At 40.3% G+C, this 17,775-nt stretch overlaps 1 protein-coding gene across 8 annotated transcripts in view; it reads right to left on the minus strand.

The window, feature by feature from the left end:
• Nucleotides 1-17,775, minus strand: part of DMD (dystrophin) — a 2,094,983-nt gene that overhangs the window by 217,280 nt on the left and 1,859,928 nt on the right. For all 8 annotated transcript variants that reach the window (XM_032330377.1, XM_032330378.1, XM_032330375.1 and 5 more), the window contains one exon: nucleotides 15,395-15,473. In XM_032330377.1, the coding sequence (XP_032186268.1) occupies nucleotides 15,395-15,473 (79 nt within the window). The remainder of the gene's footprint in view (nucleotides 1-15,394; nucleotides 15,474-17,775) is intronic.

The following is a 17,775-nucleotide window of genomic DNA, read 5'->3' on the forward strand; positions in this document are numbered from 1 at the left end:
AGATGGTCTTACTCCTTATTTTACAGGGCTGCTATGAAGACATAGGCTAAAGCATGGAAAATGCTTCCTCAGTGTTAAGAGAACAAAGTGCGCCATATTTTTTGTATTCCTGTTCCTACCCCCACTATCATCATCATCATCATTCATGTGGTGAGTCATCGGGATATTTCATTAACTAACTTACTGCCAGTGTGAAGAATCCTAGGGAAACCAGCCAAATGATACTCTATGATTCTAGAGTTAAAGTGACTGGTACACAATGAGTACAGACATAGGCAAAGACTCCAGTAAACAATTCCTCTTTCTCCTTCTGCCACCATTTCCTGTCTCTTCAAAAAATTTTATGCAGTTTTCAGAGTAGTTAAACATGAGAGGAGACATATCTTTCTTTTGGCATTCTGATGCTGGTGGCAACTATGAGAGTCAATGGTGTTTGACCATTTTATATGAATATTGCTTAGGAATTCAAAACAAACAGCTAAGTATTTTCAGAAAGACTTAGAACAAGACATTTTCATTTCAATGTCTATTTTTAGTTCTGATTTTTAAATTAAATTTCACATGACCAAAGTTACTATCTTTTTTTTTTCTATTTAAATTAGTGTGGCCTTTTCACAGGAGAGGAATGATTTGACCTCTTTAAGACCGAAGCCTTGGTGTACTTTATTTTTCCCTAAGATAGCAAGGGTTCTGGTGAGTTTTTGTGTTGGGCTCCAGAAATACCAGAAGATTTGGTTCAAAACTTTTCCTCTTCCCTTGCAACCTTTAATAGATATATGTGCTCCAGACCTCCTGGACCAAGGCTTTTGAATCAGTCTCTTTCCCTTGATAGCTGGCCTAGATTAAGTTCTACAATACAAACTCTCACTTTTTACCTTTTGAGAATAAATCCCTTTGTCCTTAACTCACATTGCAAATGAGCTCATTCCATTCCTTTTCTAATTTTTTTTCCTAGACATTTCCTGCTCAGATTTTCTCTTTCCAAGTCAAATTGTCCCCATGTTGACTAATCCTTCAATTATTCTCTCTCGTCTGCCTATTTCTAGCTCATTAAAACATTAGCACTCTCTAAAACCTATATTTATATTCATTATACATACATAAGAAATCCCTTTTCTGGACAAAAGGGCTATAAGGAGGCTACATGTAAAATTGGAAAGGGGGATATTCATCAAATCAGAATATATCCTGTGAACCTTGCTAAGTGAAAGAAATCAAGGGCCAAACTATGAGAAGCCTTCTTTGCTCAATTCCTCTCAAATGAAATTACTCTCTACCTTGGATTTGTACATAGCCTCAGAGACAATGTGCATTCACACTAGTTGTGATATATTTTGTAAGAGATATATACTTGGTCTTTGTCTGCAGTTGCTGACTCACAGTTCCCAAGACTCTTGGAATTTTCTGGGTGAAGAGTGATAAAGGTGAGTTTTATTATGTTCATGAAGCTACTTTTGGAAGGGCAAGATGGAACCTTGTCACCAGAGATATAACCTGTCTTTAGAGGGTTAGAACTTCCAGTCTCCATCCCTTCCCCAGACCTGGGGAGGCTGGAGAGGAGAGAAGCTGGGGTTGAATCCAATAGCCAAAGATTCAGTCCATCATTAGTATGCAATGAAGCCTCCATAAAAACTCAAAAGGCCAGGGTCTGGAGAGCTTTTGTGTTGGTGAACACATGGAAGTGTGTGTGGGGGGGTGGTGTTCCTAGAGAGGTCATGGCAGCTGCACACCCTTCTCACATACCTCGCCCCATGAATCTCTTTCATTTGGATGTTCCTGAGTTCTATCCCTTTATCATAAACCTGTGATCTTGGATGTAAAATGTTTCTCTGAATTCTGGGAACAGCTCTAGCAAATTAATCAAACCTGAGGAGGAACATCTGGTTTATAGCCAGTGGGTCAGAAGAAGTACTGGAAACAATCTGGATTTGTGACTGTGTGTGAAGTCCAAGGAGGAGGTTGTGGAAACCTCCCATCTATAGTTGGCTGGTGAGAAGCACTGGTAAAAGCCAGGCTTACGACTGGCATCTGAAGTGTGTAGGGTGGGGGTGGGGCAGTCTTATAGGCCTTTACCCTTAACCTGTGTGATCTGATGCTATCTATAGGTGAATGGGGTCAGAACTGAGTTGAACCTGCTGGTATGTGAGAATTCCTTGGTACTGTGTGGGAAGCACTCCCCTCCATGGAAATTGGACTCAGGAACCTCATTTACTAGTCTATAAAGAATATCTCATTTCTTTTCCTGTGGAATTAATTTCCTCCTTCCACTCTACTCTTACCATTCCTATTTATCACAACCATAGGTCATGTTTTTGTTGTTGTTGTTATTTAAATAAGTCTTTCTCTTCTGTTTAGAATTTGAGCATCCCCAAGCCAGAATTCAGTCTTTCTCATCTTCCTATTCCAAATGCTTGCTTAGTGTTTGTTAATAAATATAGGAAGGAAGGCTACAGCCATAGTAAATCAGATTGGGTCACTTCTTAGCTCAGAACCCTCCTATGTCTTCCCTTCTTAGGAAGAAATTTCAAAGGTTTTGAACAACAGTTGACAAGACCTGACTTGGCCTGGCTCTTGGTTGTTCACTGACCTCCTTACCCTTCACCATCTTACTTCCTCAGATTCAGTCCTACTGAACTCCTTGTTGTTTCCCAAACCCCACTAAGCTTACTCCGTATCTCAGGGTCTTTGACATTTACTGTTTCCTCTACCTGGAACCCTCTGTATCTGCCTGGCTTGTACTCTCACTTCTCTACTCAGATGACACCCACATGACCACCCCATTTTAAAAAGTTCCCTTCCCCTATCACCTCTAGCCTGCTTTATTCTTCTCTGTCAAACTTATTATGACCTGACTGCCTTCTCCTATTACAATTGAAGCTCTCTGAGAGAGGACTTTTCTTTCATTGGCTGCAGTTTCCCCAGTACTTAGAACAGAGTCTGACCTACACTGGTCATTGAATGGACTAGTTGAATGACAGAATGAATCAAGTCTTAGCTGGCTGAAAATATAGTGATGGTCATAATTTTTCCAAGACATTAGACTAGGCACTAGACTCTGTTATTTCCTATTGTATTAGAGAGGGAATAATCTTCAGCATGCCCAGTTAGTCATTCAATCAAGGCATATCCTGTACTTATCTCTAAGATGTTGGATGAGTGACATTAAAAAGAAAAAAGGAATGCATGCCCTTTACCCTTTTGGTGCTCACACTCCAACCCATTTCCTTTTATGATCTATTTTATTGACAGTCCTTTGTTCTAACTCTTGTCTGTTATTGGTATGTGTGCTGCTGGACATAAGGTATAAGGCAAGAGGCTGACGTAATCTCATGCTGTCCTCAAAGTCCTTACTCATTAATGGAGGTCACAGGGTCAGATGTCTTAAATAATGATCATCACTACATACATTGGACAAAATCATCAACCTCATAATAAAAGCAAGAGTAAATCTAATCACCCAGTGATAAGAATGAGCCCATTACAATGCCTTTTCCTCAGATGCTTTGAAATGCCTGTCAGTTACATTGTCTTCTCACAGATGGGGTTCCCCAGGTAACAGACTCTGAGACAATGTTTAAAGAGCAGGGTATTTAGGAAGGTATGCCCTTGTGATCAACACCTATGGAGGAGAGAAGAAGGAAGCAGGAATGGTGACCAAGAGAAGTCAAGCTAGGATGCAGGCCCAGTGACAGTCTCAGTGAACCCCACTGTAGCTCCTGAAGTAGAATGTTAGAATTCTCCTGCATTAGGCCAAAATGGCCAGGTCTTTATCCTCCTGCAACCATTGGGAGCTACCCTTTGAAGGGGTGTGAGCTTGGGGGAGTCAGCTGAAGCAAGTCCCCAAAGGACAGATAGCTGAAGGTTGTCTGTTGAGGACACTCCTCTTCACTGCATGGGACCGGGGAGTTGTAAAAAAGTAGGCTCAAATGACTCCTCACGCACAGGCCATTCTACTTAAGTGTTCCATGTGACCCAACTACCATGGCTACACATCATCCAGGAGTCAGGTATACAGAAGTGGTTCTCAGCCAGGGACAATTTTGACTTCTAAAAGAAGGCATCCAGAGACATTTCTGGTAGTCACAACTGGGAGGGAGGGTACTACTGGCATGGAGTGGGGGAAGGTCAGGGATGTTGTTAAATATCCTATAGCACACAGCACAGTCTTCTCAAAAAAGAACTGTCTAGTCACTCAGTCAAGAAAGCCTGGTTTCAATATAAACAGATTGTATATACATGACCCAATCAGATGCTCTTTCTTGGAGAGTTTGATTGCAACATATAGAGAAATTTAGATGGTCAAAAGTAGGAACGTTAAAAAAAAGTTAGAGGGCTAAAGAAGAAAAAGGAAGTCACAAGGCAGTTGAAAGTATAAGGACAAGGTGGAGAGGTGATGGGAGAGGGAAACTCTGGTAGTTTGAGTCTACAGCAGTAAAGCACATCAGGAGAGAAGCAAACACGCTTCATAGAGATTGCCATTCCCCATCCTCCCTTATGTTTCCAGGGGTCCCCCTCATCACCTAAGTCTATCCCCATTCCTTACAGTTCAAAGGACACAAAGCTCATCTGCAGTAGACTGAAATCAAGAAGACTATTACTGTTGATATCTAAACGTATATTTAGGGGCGCCTGGGGTTAAAGCCTCTGCCTTCGGCTTGGGTCATGATCCCAGGGTCCTGAGATCGAGCCCCACATCGGGCTCTCTGCTCAGCAGGGAGCCTGCTTCCCCCTCTCTCTGTCTCTCTACCTGCTTGTGATCGCTCTCTGTCAAATAAATAAATAAATAAAATATTTTTTAAAAGTATATTTAAAAATTCAAGAGAATTATTTTTCTAGAGAGGGACAAGGGAGAGATAGAGAGAGAGGGAGAGAATCTTAAGTAGGCTCCATGCTCAGCATGGAACCCGACCCAGGGCTTGATCTCAGGATCTGAGATCATGACCTGAGCCAAGATCAAGGGTCAGATGCTTAACTGACTGAGGCACCCAGGCACCCCTCAAGAAAATGGTTTTTATTTTATTTTATTTTTTAAAGATTCCATTCATTTATTTGAGACAGAGAGAGTGAGTGAGCAAAGCATGTGCTGGGCTGGGGCAGAGGGATAGGGGGAGGGAGAAGCAGGCTTCTCACTGAGCAGGGAGCCCAGTGCAGGGTTTGATCCCAGGACTCCGGGATCATGACCTGAGTTGAAGGTAAATGCTCAACCGACCGAGCCACCTAGGCTCCCCAAGAGAATGGTTTTTAAATTAGCAACAGTTTATGTAAGTCTACAAAAGAACAAAATGCCTTTATTCTCACCTCAAAGTTCTCACCAAAAAGTATTTTGTAATCCCAAGCTGGTTGTGTTCTGAAAATGGAAAACATCCAAATGGAAAAACTAAAGTAATGATTTTTGCCCACAGGGATGTGATTCCACCATTTCTGTTGTGCAAAGCTTTGTATTTTGGGACAGATGACAAAATGTTACCTTAGGCCAAACTCACAAATGCCTTCATTTTCTGGAGAGTGTAAAAATATACCTTTCAGAGCCAGCATTCCGCTAAAATAGTGCCCATGTATCATGACACTGGCTCAGCGCTGTGGTGCTGCTCAGTGTCCTAGGTCCCCTTGAGGCCCAGAGAAATCCAACACAATGAGGAAAACAAGAAAGAAACAACCATTTGTTTAGTTTCTGCCATGTCACCAGACTAATCTCCAGGAAGGTATGTGGCGGAACAGTGGTTGTGATCAAGCTGAATGTCACTATTGGCCTCCACCGTCAGATTATGCATGGGGTAGCACAGTAGTTTCATCCAGTCTGGGAGATGTTAATGCTGTTGGTGTTCCCCTTAGAACTCTTTCCCTGCTGAGGAACCCATCCCCAGCTGCCATGAGTGTTGATTGCTACGCGTCCATTGGCCTCAGCTTCAGAGAACCTTCCTCAGTGAAATGGGAACTGTTGTCCCCTGCTCCCCAGAAATCTACAGCCAATGCCTGACTGACAGGGGGAAACAAAGACTCAGCTCCCTTCCTTCAAAATGAGGCCAACTCTGTGGCACGCTGTGTGTTCCAGAGTGCCCTAGAGGGTTCAGGCCAACGTTCGTCTCCACTGCCTTGCTTAGCTTGACTCCATCACCAGCATAATCCCCACCACATCCTCCCTCTCTCTCACTCCACTTTACCCATGAGCTGCTGTTGAGGCAAATTACTTGTACAAGAATCTATTTCCATGAAACATGACTTAAGGCTGTGGTGACCAACCATCCCTATACATTCAGCACTGAGATTTCCCGAGGTATAGGAATCTCACCGTTCGAACCAAGAACATCCCAGACAGACACACCAGGACCAGTGGTCATCCTAACTCAAGGCAGATATATATTTGGATCTTGAGCTTTGTCTCCATGACTTTGGGTAATCGGAATAATACTGATTTGGTGGCGTGCTGGTAAACCAGCTATACACACACACACACACACACACACACACACACACACACACACCAAAAAGAAAACAAGTCTTGATTTGCCATATTTGCCAATTTTGGTGGGGTCTGTAGTCACACTATGACTGATTTCAAGCTATCAAAGGTCACTTTAACAACCAGCTCACAATTGCTATGTATTTAACAACTGGCTCTTCCACGCCAGTACAAGCCAGCTCCAGTATACAAATTCCCATAGAAGAAACAGAGAACTTTCCAAAGCTTTCTCATATGTCCAAATAAATGGATACAGAGGGCAGAAGATGCAAAACTTTGTTACTGAGCTTACTCTGAAGCAAATGAATTTAGGTCTTTGTAAAGAATATAAATTTGAGCTCAAGGAGAAACGGCCACAGAAATTGGTTTTGAGAAAAGAGTTTAATTATTATCACTGTGACTGCTTCTTGTGGGCCTCTGGAAGGCTACCTTTGAACTTACAGAGCTGTTACCAGCATCCCTGGTAAGTTACAAGGCATTTGTCTCAAATTCCCAACACTTGCGACAGCATGTGACTGCTGAAGAAATTGGCCCAAATTATTTTGCCCTGAGATTTTTCCCTGATAAGGAAGCTTTAGGTTGAAAATCATCTCACAATGTAGCTGCAAGCTTCTCCCTGACTTATCACAATGGCTTCCTTAAGACTCTTTGAAGCTTTAAATTATTGGCCTACTTGTATTTCAAATTCATCCATCCCCTGAGGACAATGGTAGAATAGATTGGAGCACTGTTAAGCGAAATGTCAGCAATTATTAGATGTGCTTAAAGTTTTTCCCCCCATCTTCTTTATTAAGTGTGTGAGTGGGAGGAAGCTGTGGGGTGTGGGGATACAGGGATGAAGGTTTGGTAATTCTCAAAATGGAAACAAATTTTTAGTCCGATGTAGCAAGGGGAAACTGTAAAGGCTTGGATTGTTTTAAGGAGACAAAGAGTTAACCAGGGATTTGATTAAGGCACTTAAGAGGATAAAGCCTGCAGGAAACAACTGATCAATTCTTTCTTTTTACAGTGTCTCATAATCTGAGAACAAGAAGATCACTCAATGAAACTCACAGCTTTTAAATTCAGAACAAACAGTAAAAAGAAAATTTGTCCTAGAGTTCCATAGCCATCAACAGAGAGTAAGACTATAAGAGGTCAGTGGGTCAAAAGCTAGAGAATAAAAATCCTATTATTGTTCTTTTCCTTTATCAAATTAATATACATTTATTATTAAAAAACTTCAAAAGTTAAAAAAATGCAATAGCTCTTTGCATTCTGATGGTTTTCCAGTCTTGTGGTCACGTGTCCCCTTCTGTTGTTTTTATTTTCTAATAGAGTTGTGATCATACTGTAATTGTGAAGTCTGATTTTTTTCCTTAATGTACAGCATAGGAGAGTTTTATGAAAAGAACCATGTCAAGTTCTGAATGTTATTAGTCCTTGCTCAGAGGCAACACGAAAGGTCACATTATTTATTGAGTGTCTACTATGTGATAGTCACTATGCTAAATCTCATGCCACTGTGTATTAGCAATGTCAGGAGGAAATTTACTTCTTCTTTTGGATATAAAACATAATTCACTCTGTAAATGATTTCACTGAACATCTACCAAGTACAGTTACCATGTTAGATGCTGGAGAATATAAACCCATCCTGTCCTAGGAGAGATTAGGGTCTGCTCATCAACTCAACCATTCATTAGTTGTACAAATAACAATCGAGTTTGTATACTGTGAAAAACTCTGCCCTTTCAGATTAGATTCATGAAAAACATCTTTGGGAAGGAGAGGAACTAGTTACACATAATTAAAGACAAAAAAAAAATGAATGATACTTTCACATCTAGTTTGACTCTAATAGGCAGATATAAACTTATACTGTCAAGTTGATAATGATAACGACACCAATGATAATAGCAATCACTTATATATCACCATGTGCCAGGTACTGTTCCATATATTTTATGTAGGCTCCAATACTCAGCATGGAGCCCAGTGCTGGGCTTGAACTCATGACCCTCAGATCAAAGCCTGAGCTGAGATAAGCATCGGTTGCTCATCCGACTGAGCAACCTAGGTGACCCTGTTCTATATATTTTACATAAAATATACACACAGTGTATGTGTGTGTGTGTATATATACATATATACAGTAACTATTGGATCTTCAGTATAACCCTATGAGGCAATGTTACCATATTTTATTGAATTCAAAACTTCATTGGACATTAGATACATTCTGATTTCAGGACTTTTATAATTGTGGCAAGGGACTATGTCTCACATTTGATAAAATGTTACTATTACCCCCATTTTACAGATGAAGATAAGGAGATGGAGTATCTGACCAGTACTTGAACCCTGTCAGCTTAGTTCCAAAGGCTATAATCTTAACCAATATCCCAACTGAGATAACACTTGACCCAGAGGCATTCAGAGAAAATACAGGCTCTGTAAATCAACTTGGTATGGCCCAGGCCAAGAGAAATGGAAGAGAGAAATCTGCAGATGAACTAGATGATTGTGGGCTTCAGTGTTGTTATCAATGGGTAAGGCCTTGTGATACCTGGCTTGTGAGTTCAGAAACTGGGTTCCAGTCCCACATCTATCACAACCACATGTGTGACCTTGGTGATGTCATTTTATCTTTCTGCACATATTCTGTCTTCTGTAAAAATAAAGGTAGGGGTGGTATAATTCAGTGCCTTTCAAAATTTTTGGACTGCAACCCACAAAAGGAAAGCATTTCACTTTCTGTTGTAGGACACATATATGCATATGTGCACGTGCACACACACCCACCTAACTGAAACCAAAGTGTCAAAACAATACTTAATGTTGCTTGTGAAATGTACTCTGATGTTTTCTCATCCCTTCCATCCCATTAAAAAATTGTATGAATACCCAACTTTTGTAGCAACATGGACGGGACTGGAAGAGATTATGCTGAGTGAAATAAGTCAAGCAGAGAGAGTCAATTATCATATGGTTTCACTTATTTGTGGAGCATAACAAATAGCATGGAGGACATGGGGACTTAGAGTAGAGAAGGGAGTTGGGGGAAATTGGAAGGGGAGGTGAACCATGAGAGACTATGGACTCTGAAAAACAATCTGAGGGTTTTGAAGGGACGGGGGGTGAGAGGTTGGGGTACCAGGTGGTGGGTATTATAGAGGGCACGGATTGCATGGAGCACGGGGTGTGGTGCAAAAATAATGAATACTGTTATGCTGGAAATAAAAAAAATAAAAAAATAAAAATAAATTAAAAAAAAATTGTTGGTTGCAAGTCATTAAATTGATTTCATATTCAATAATGAGTACTTTGAAAACAACTCATATAGATGCTCCCTTAAGCCTCTCTCCAGTTAGGAAATTCTACAGCATAGGGGACTCCTGGGGTGGGGGTGGGAGCCAGAAACCTCAGGAAAGAGAAAGTTGACCCTTCTGCCTTATAAATAACTCATTTTCTTTTTAATTGGATCCTGTTCTTACTACCTTCAGCAGAAAGTTCTCATCATTAAACCATTTGGCAAATACCACTTTAGGGCAAAGATTCCTATACTTTGTTTCATGGCACGTTCAGTGAGAAGTTAATTGGTATGCCTGAAAAAGACTTCTCTAGTCACGTACGTACGTAGAAGAGCTACTGACTTTATCTTCTTCTTAGTATTTCCATGTAGAGTAAAAGCTGCAACAATTTCAACAACAATAAAGAAACTTTCTTACCTTTATAAGCTACTGTTTTTCCAATCTTATTGACCCCAAAGTGATTTTTTTCAAGGAAGAGTTATTAACATCATATAGAACATTAATGTTCTGAGGAATATGGTTGGAAAATGCTACTTTGGGGTATTCTAGAACTGGTAAATTATTTTACATTTTTATTTAAATTCCAGTTAGTTAATACACAGTGTTAAAGTAGCTTCAGGTGTACAATATAGTGATTCAGCACCTCCATACATCAGCCCATGCTCACCACAAGTGCCCTCCTTAATCCCTAGAGTTAATAGTCTGTTTCTTGGTTCACTTTTCTCTCCCTTTTGCTCTTCTGTTTTCTTTTTTTTTCTTTTAAAGATTTTATTTATTTATTTGACAGATCACAAGTAGGCAGAGAGGCAGGCAGAGAAAGAGTTGGGGAAGCAGGCTCCCTGCTGAGCAGAGAGCCCGATGTGGGACTCAATCCCAGGACTCTGATCATGACCTGACCTGAAAGCAGAGGCTTTAACACATTGAGCCACCCAGGAGCCTCTTCTGTTTTGTTTCTTAAGTGGTATGGTATTTGTCTTTCTCTGACTGGCTTATTTCACTTAGCATAATACTCTCTAGCTCCATCCATGTGGCTGCAAAATGTAAGATTTTGTAGAACTGGTAAAACATTAAGGCAACTCTAAGTTCTTCTCACTCTTATAGAAGGGTTTCTACCTTTATTCAAATATATAGTTATCCTTGGTGAATTAAAACTTAAACTAGAAGCTCAGAGAACCAAGAAAATTGACACAAAAAGATCTCAGTCTCCTTTAAAAATAGAAAGCTTTTAAATTCTTGAGGATAAATTCTTGAAGATATTTTTAAATGGACAATTTTCAGACTACTATTCCAGTAAATACTCAAGAAAGTACTATCTTGATCATTGACATATGAAGACATGGGCACTATACCTTCTTACTATATATTCTTTCTAAAAAAGATTTTACTCATTCATTTGAGACAGAGATAGCACAAGGAGGGGGAGAAGCAGGGGGTGAAGAAGAAGCAGACTCCCCACTGAGCTAAGAGCCTGACATAGGGCTCGATCCCAGGACCCTGAGACCATGACCTGAGCCGAAGGCAGACGCTTAACCCACTGAGCTATCCAGGCACCCTCCCCTACTATATACTTAAATACATGTATTAATCCTAGCAGTGTGATTCAAAATTGTGTATAAACACAATATATTTAATTTATACGATTTTTAAAAATCACACTGTTACCAATTTCTCCATTTTCTTGGTTTAAGTTATTGAAGTCAATTACAAGTGGTAGAGGGGCTCCTGGGTGGCTCAGGGAGTTGAGTGCTAACTTTAATTTTTGGCTCAGGCCATTATCTCAGGGGCGTGGGATCAAGCCCTGGGACAAGCCTGGTCATGGGCTCTGTGTTCAGCTGCAGATCTGCTTGGGGTTCTTTCCCTCTTCCTCTCCTTCCCCCTCTCTGCCTCCTCCTGCATGCTCTCTCTTTCTCTCAAATAAATAAATATACAAAATCTTTTAAAAAGAAGTGGTAGAATATTGGGGTGTCTGTCTGGCTCAGTCTATGGCGAGTGTGACTCTTGATCTCTGGGTCATGAGTTTGAGAACCACACTGGGTGTAGAGGTTACTTAAAAACAAAATCTTAAAAAAAGTGGTAGAAAACTAATGCTAGAATTAAAGGTAAGCTAGAGTCTAGCAATGGATAAGGGTCATATTTTACAATGTTTTTCCTCTTCTCATTTCTCTCAGATCTAAGATAAAAGGAACAACTTCTTTAACAAGTAGAGATTGGGCCACCAAGAAAAAACAGTGAATACTTTTATTTAGTAAAAGCCTGCCTGTCTCTACTGAGAAAAACACAGAGACAGTTGGTAATGTAATTTTCAAAGGGGAATGTGTGTGTGTGTGTGTGTGTGCGTGAGAGAGAGAGAGAGAGAGAGAGAGAGAGAGAAATAGAGGAAGAAGGAGTGAGAGACAGTGAGCATGTTTGGGGGGACAGTTAGTGGCTCACATATACTTCTCTTTGTAATTTCTAAGCCTCAGAAATCATCCTATTTTTATTCCTAGTAACCTGGAAGTGAAGTACTCGACATTCTGTCAATTCAAAATCATTTAATATGGCCTTAGTGGTATTTTTTTCAAACATATTTTTGTTTTTTTGAGGGGGGGAAAATTCTTTTGCTTTCACAGAACACAATTTAACAGCAAGTAAGTGACATCAGAGATACCCTGCCTCAAATGTGGGTTCGATGGGGCACCCAGTTTCGGGAGCAGGTCTCTGACGGTCCATGGGCCAGTACATATCAAAGCCATACAAAGGTAAACATCCCTTAACAGAGCAGTTTTGTATTTAGGCATTTCTCTTGTAGAAAGAATAGGAGATGTTTGTAAAGGTGCACAAAGGATGTTAGTCACAAAGTTGGATATAACAGTGAAAGATTTGAAATGACTTTAATATTGAGTAATTCAGAAGTGTCTCGGTAAATCCAGCACAGCCCGAGAAGGGAATACTACCCAGCCATTTAAGAAATTACTCTGTAGAGGAATATTTAAACACACAAAAATATTTTTATTACAGTTCTAAGGGAAAAAAGAAGGTCATAAAATGGTAATGTGTTTTTATTCCTGTTTGATTTAAAAGAAGGGCATCTGAATACACACGCATACACACAACCCCTGAGAGAAAGACAGAAAGTATATGAAGTCCATTTTTTATGGTGGTTCTCTCTGAGTGGTGGGATTATGGGTAATTTTTTCCCTCTGTACTCTCTGCTTTCTAAAATTTCCTTTGGGGGGCATATATTAATTACCTCTGTAATTTTTTAAAAAAGGCAACACAAAGAAATAGTCTTCATTCAGTCTTTAGTCTTGCATCCTATTTCCAATGTCCTTTACACCAAACCAGTATTTTTTGATATTCACAAGCAAAGCTTCTAAGCATATATTGATATTGCACATGAGTAAGAAATTGGTGACTCCTAGGGCTGGCTCCATTTAAGCAGGTATATGAGTGTCATTCTGAGCGTCTGTGTCTATTAGCCTGACCTTTCTGGAAGTGGGCACTGGTGTGATATTGTTTAAAAGGTGTAAAGATGCTCCACCTGGCCCTTCAGAGTTCTTCCCTCACAAGTCAGAGATTATGGCTGATGTTCTACCCACAGAGAGTCATTCCTCAGACTTACAGCTTTTCACCCTATTAAAATGCAAATAACACAGGAGAAGTACACATTAAACTCTACCTGTCACCTGGATTAAATAACGTATCATTTTCTGAAAAGAAGTTTTAATGGGGAAGACATGGGAATTTGGGTGGGGCAGGCAGATGGAATAAAGGATGAATGAATACACCTGGCATCTGAGGAGTAATTAATATTCATAAGCGTGATATTTTTGTTTATGGCTTCTGAGTTGCTTACAAATATGTTATCACGTTTAATCTCAATGAAATCCAATAGAGTGGCTGTCACCAAGGTGACTTAAGCAGATCAGACATTTGGATAAGTACAGAAGACAAAATACTCAGGCCTCATCATCATCCTAGAGGTACTCCTAGAAACGGTGATTCCACTTGATTGTGTACATAGCTTTCACCTGCCCCTCCTTTCTGCCCATCCTAAGCATGTGCGATACTGTCCAAATAACGACTGCATGCCATCGTTAGGTTAGTAAGGTTAGACCCAGTCAAGAACGTAAGACAATTTCTTACTCAATACACTGTCTATGTATAACAAAAAGACAGGACTATTGCCTTCTAGGCATTTTTGTTTTAAAGGACAAGAACCAATTGGAGATACATGAACATATCTAGTCAAATAGTTTAAAATGTGAGCAAAGGGGCACCTTGGTGGTGCAGTAGCATCCGACTCTTGGTTTTGGCTCAGGTTACAATCACAGGATCATGGGCTCGAGCCCCGGGTCAGGCTCCACGCTCAGCACGGAGCCTGTTTTGAGATTCTCTCTCCCTCTCCCTCAGTCCCTCCCTACTGGGCATGTGTGCTCTTTCTCTCTCAAATAAATAAATCTTTAAAAAAAAAAAAAGCAAATAAAGATCTCTTTCTCAACCTATGGGAAATGGAAAACAAAGGAAAGAATGATAAGATGACAATAAAAGAAGGTGGCAGGAGGGTGAAGGGCAATCATAAAGAATTACTTCCTGTCTAAAAGACACATAAATTAAACGACAGTCCAGTGTTGTGCCTAGAACAGACTCTGGAACCAACCTGGGTTTGAATAATGGCTGTCAGTCAATCTCTGTATGAGTGTGCCTCAATTTCCCCCATCTTTAGAATGGGTATAATACTAGCATCTACCTTAGAGCATGCTATGAGGGTTAAATGAGTTCATATTTGTAACATTGCCAGGCAAAGTAATTGCCTTAAAATGATGGTTAGGCTCTCATACATACTCGTGTATGACAAGAACTATGCCAAAATGTTAGCAGATGTTAAACTCCATGTGGTAGAAATATGGCTTTTCAAATAGAAAAAAACCCACAACATCTACACTTTTGTAATCAAAGGAAGAGTGGTAGAAATTAATAACATCAATCAGAGGACAATAGGAGCTTGACAATTTAATATGTACTGTTATATTAATAGGATGTTCCAGTGGTAAACCATCCATTATCTAAGGCTCTTACTTTCAGTATTTATTATAAAATATGTAATATTTATCAATAATATATATTAATAATATAACTAGTGACACAAATATAATCAATAAAGGAGTAAAGCTTAAGTAAAGAGAATGAAGACTGGTCAAGGATAAAAGAGCAGTGAGAATAGTTAGGGAGAGCAAACCCAACAGGCTGGGCTTCCAACTTGGAGGCAAAAAGTATTTAATGAATTACGTAGAGATAAAGAATTATAGATTCCCAGTAACACATATTGAATGATCCCGTCATAATTACACGGTATCCTAATTACCAGCTTATGAAGTGAACCGCTATAAGCAGAACTAAAGATTCAAAAATATTACCAAAGTTAGCACTGGAGAACACACTGCAGGAAACAACTATGCGTTAGCTGAAGACTAGACAAAATGATCTAATTGGACCTCCTCTCCCAACCCTCTAGATTCTCCGCACCCCCCCCCCCAAGTTGTATCTCAGGATGATTTACGCCTCCAGTGCACTTGGCAGAGATGATTGTAATTCAACTCTTCATTCTTTGCTACCAAGATGCAATGAAGACATTATGCAATGAAAGGTGACAGCAACTTACTGGAAAGGAAGTGCTGGGACGCGGGCCCAAAGTCCCTGTGGGCTTCGTGCAGCTGCCTGATGCGGTCCTCAACAGCCACCTGGGAGGAAGAGGAGAGAAATGATGTTCTCTCATCACATATAATGAGGAGCAATTAAAAACAATGTACCCTTTTCGGTAAGATCTTTTGGGCCTCAAAAGCTAGAACACTAAAGCAACAATTTATAACCCCGGTTTTAATATCCGCTTACCATAGATGGCCTCTGAGACACATTTTTATCAAACCAAGGCCAAACAGAAAGGATTTGCTTTCTTGATAATGTTATAATGAGATTCCCCCCCACACACACACTCTTACTCATTGGCAGACACAAACGAACTACTACTCCAATGAGCACCATCAAAAATGTAAACTCTAAATCTTCCATGCAGAGGTTAGGGAGGTTGTCATTCCCTGTTCCACATATGGCTAAAGGAGCTCAGAAAAGGCATATATTTTGTCTTAGTCTGTTGTTTTGGACTCATGTATTTTGGAATCCTATTGATGATTGATGGATCACTGAGTGATAATTAACAAGTAACCAATAGTTGATTTTTACTCAAGTATGAAAGAAGTGGAGGCAAGACTTAAATACAGGCTATAGGGGTGAAAATGAGATCAAAGAAATTTTCAGATTTTAGTTTTTAGGAGACTTGAAAATTAGTACGAAGTATATCTTTAGGTGGCATGAGATAAAAATTACCACTCTTTTTTTTTTTCTCTATTAGGTTTTTCTGTAATACATGGACACCATCCTGATAGCTTAGTGAATTCCATTCTGGGTGGGGAAAAAGGAAGAATTTTACGGGTGAAATGGTATACTTTGCCATCTGGCATTCTGCCAGCCGGGTATTAGTGGTGACCCCAGGTCTGTAGGCTCCATAAATCTGGATCTTAATTTGGTTCTGAAAAGCCCATGCTAAAAAGGGGGTTGATCAGTTCCTGCCCAGAGCCAGCAAACCTGGAGTGAGTTTGCTCCTATGGTGTGGATAATTCCCTGGAGATAAAATGAGTATTAAATGGATCAGAAATCTGGCTCAGGTAGTCTGGTCTAAAGCCGACTCCGACCTTGCACTATCAGTCAAAGTCCTGACATAGATTGAGAACAATCTTCCTTTTTTACCTTCTCCAAGCCTTGCCCATCTTTGCTGGGACCAAATATTTGGCAAAGCATGTGGAGTTCCAAACAGTGCGGGATTTGCCTCACTGTTACACTCACGAAAGCATGAAGAACACTTCAGACATCCCTCCCAGTCGTATGACCCTGCGTTACCAGCTAAACTCAACCTGCCCGTCCTGCTATATTCCATCCAGTGTAACACTTGTAGGACTTGTTCTTGCTGTTCCTCCTCTCTAGACTGCTCTTCTCCCCCTCCTCTTCCAGTTCAGGTCGTTCCTATATTTATATGCCCCCTTTTCGAGTCCCCCAGGGTTGGAAGTGCTTGCTTCCTCAGCATCCTCACAGCACATGGTTTCTACTTGGAGCACATCTATCCTACCATCTCTTTGAGTCGCATGGACGTGAGTATCTCCCACAATGCACTGTGGATTCCTTGATAGTCGGGACTATTCTGGGCTTACCTCTCTTGCCCTGTGCTCTCCTTGGCAGGATGCCATGAACCCTGAACACCCTAAGTGGTAACAAAGGTTTAATGACTGGTTGAACAAACTAATGTGTATGGCTGACTGATAGAGACAGACAGATATGGGGGAATAAATCAGAATGTGTATTGACACTGACTACACTCTACATGCCCCTGGGTATATTGTTCTATTGTTAACTTTCCTCATCTGTAAAACGGGACAATGATATGCCGTACCTCACAGAATTTTTGTGGGAAATGGCTAGGACACATGATGTGTTTGGCCTGTTTTCTTTCACACAGTGATTACTGAATGAATGCTAGCAACTACTGTTATGTTGCCTTATAATTAATATATGGAGAGGAATAGGTTATTGCGGGCAAGGCAATAAATGTGACCAAAAAATGGCTAATATGTTTTTAATATTTATTTATTTGAGAGAGAATGTGTGCATGAGTGGGTGGAGGGGCAGTGAGAGAGAGGGAGAAGAGAATCTCAAGCGGATTCCATGCTGAGTGTGGAGCCTGATGTGGGGCTCCATCTGAGATCATGACCTGAGTGGAAAGGAAGAGTCAGATGCTCAACTGACTGTGACATCCAGGTGTCCCCCCAAAATGGTTAATATTTATTAAGTACTCTGTTCATGGCAATATGAATTAACTTATTTAAATTTTCGCAGTAACTCAGTGGTAAGAATTCATAGTATCTGCCCACTTCACTGATGTTGGAACTGAAGCATGAAAGGTTAAAAAATCAACAACAACAACATTTGACTAAC

The sequence above is a fragment of the Mustela erminea genome, chromosome X (genome assembly GCF_009829155.1).
Source record: "Mustela erminea isolate mMusErm1 chromosome X, mMusErm1.Pri, whole genome shotgun sequence".
NCBI classification, from domain to species: Eukaryota; Metazoa; Chordata; class Mammalia; order Carnivora; family Mustelidae; genus Mustela; species Mustela erminea.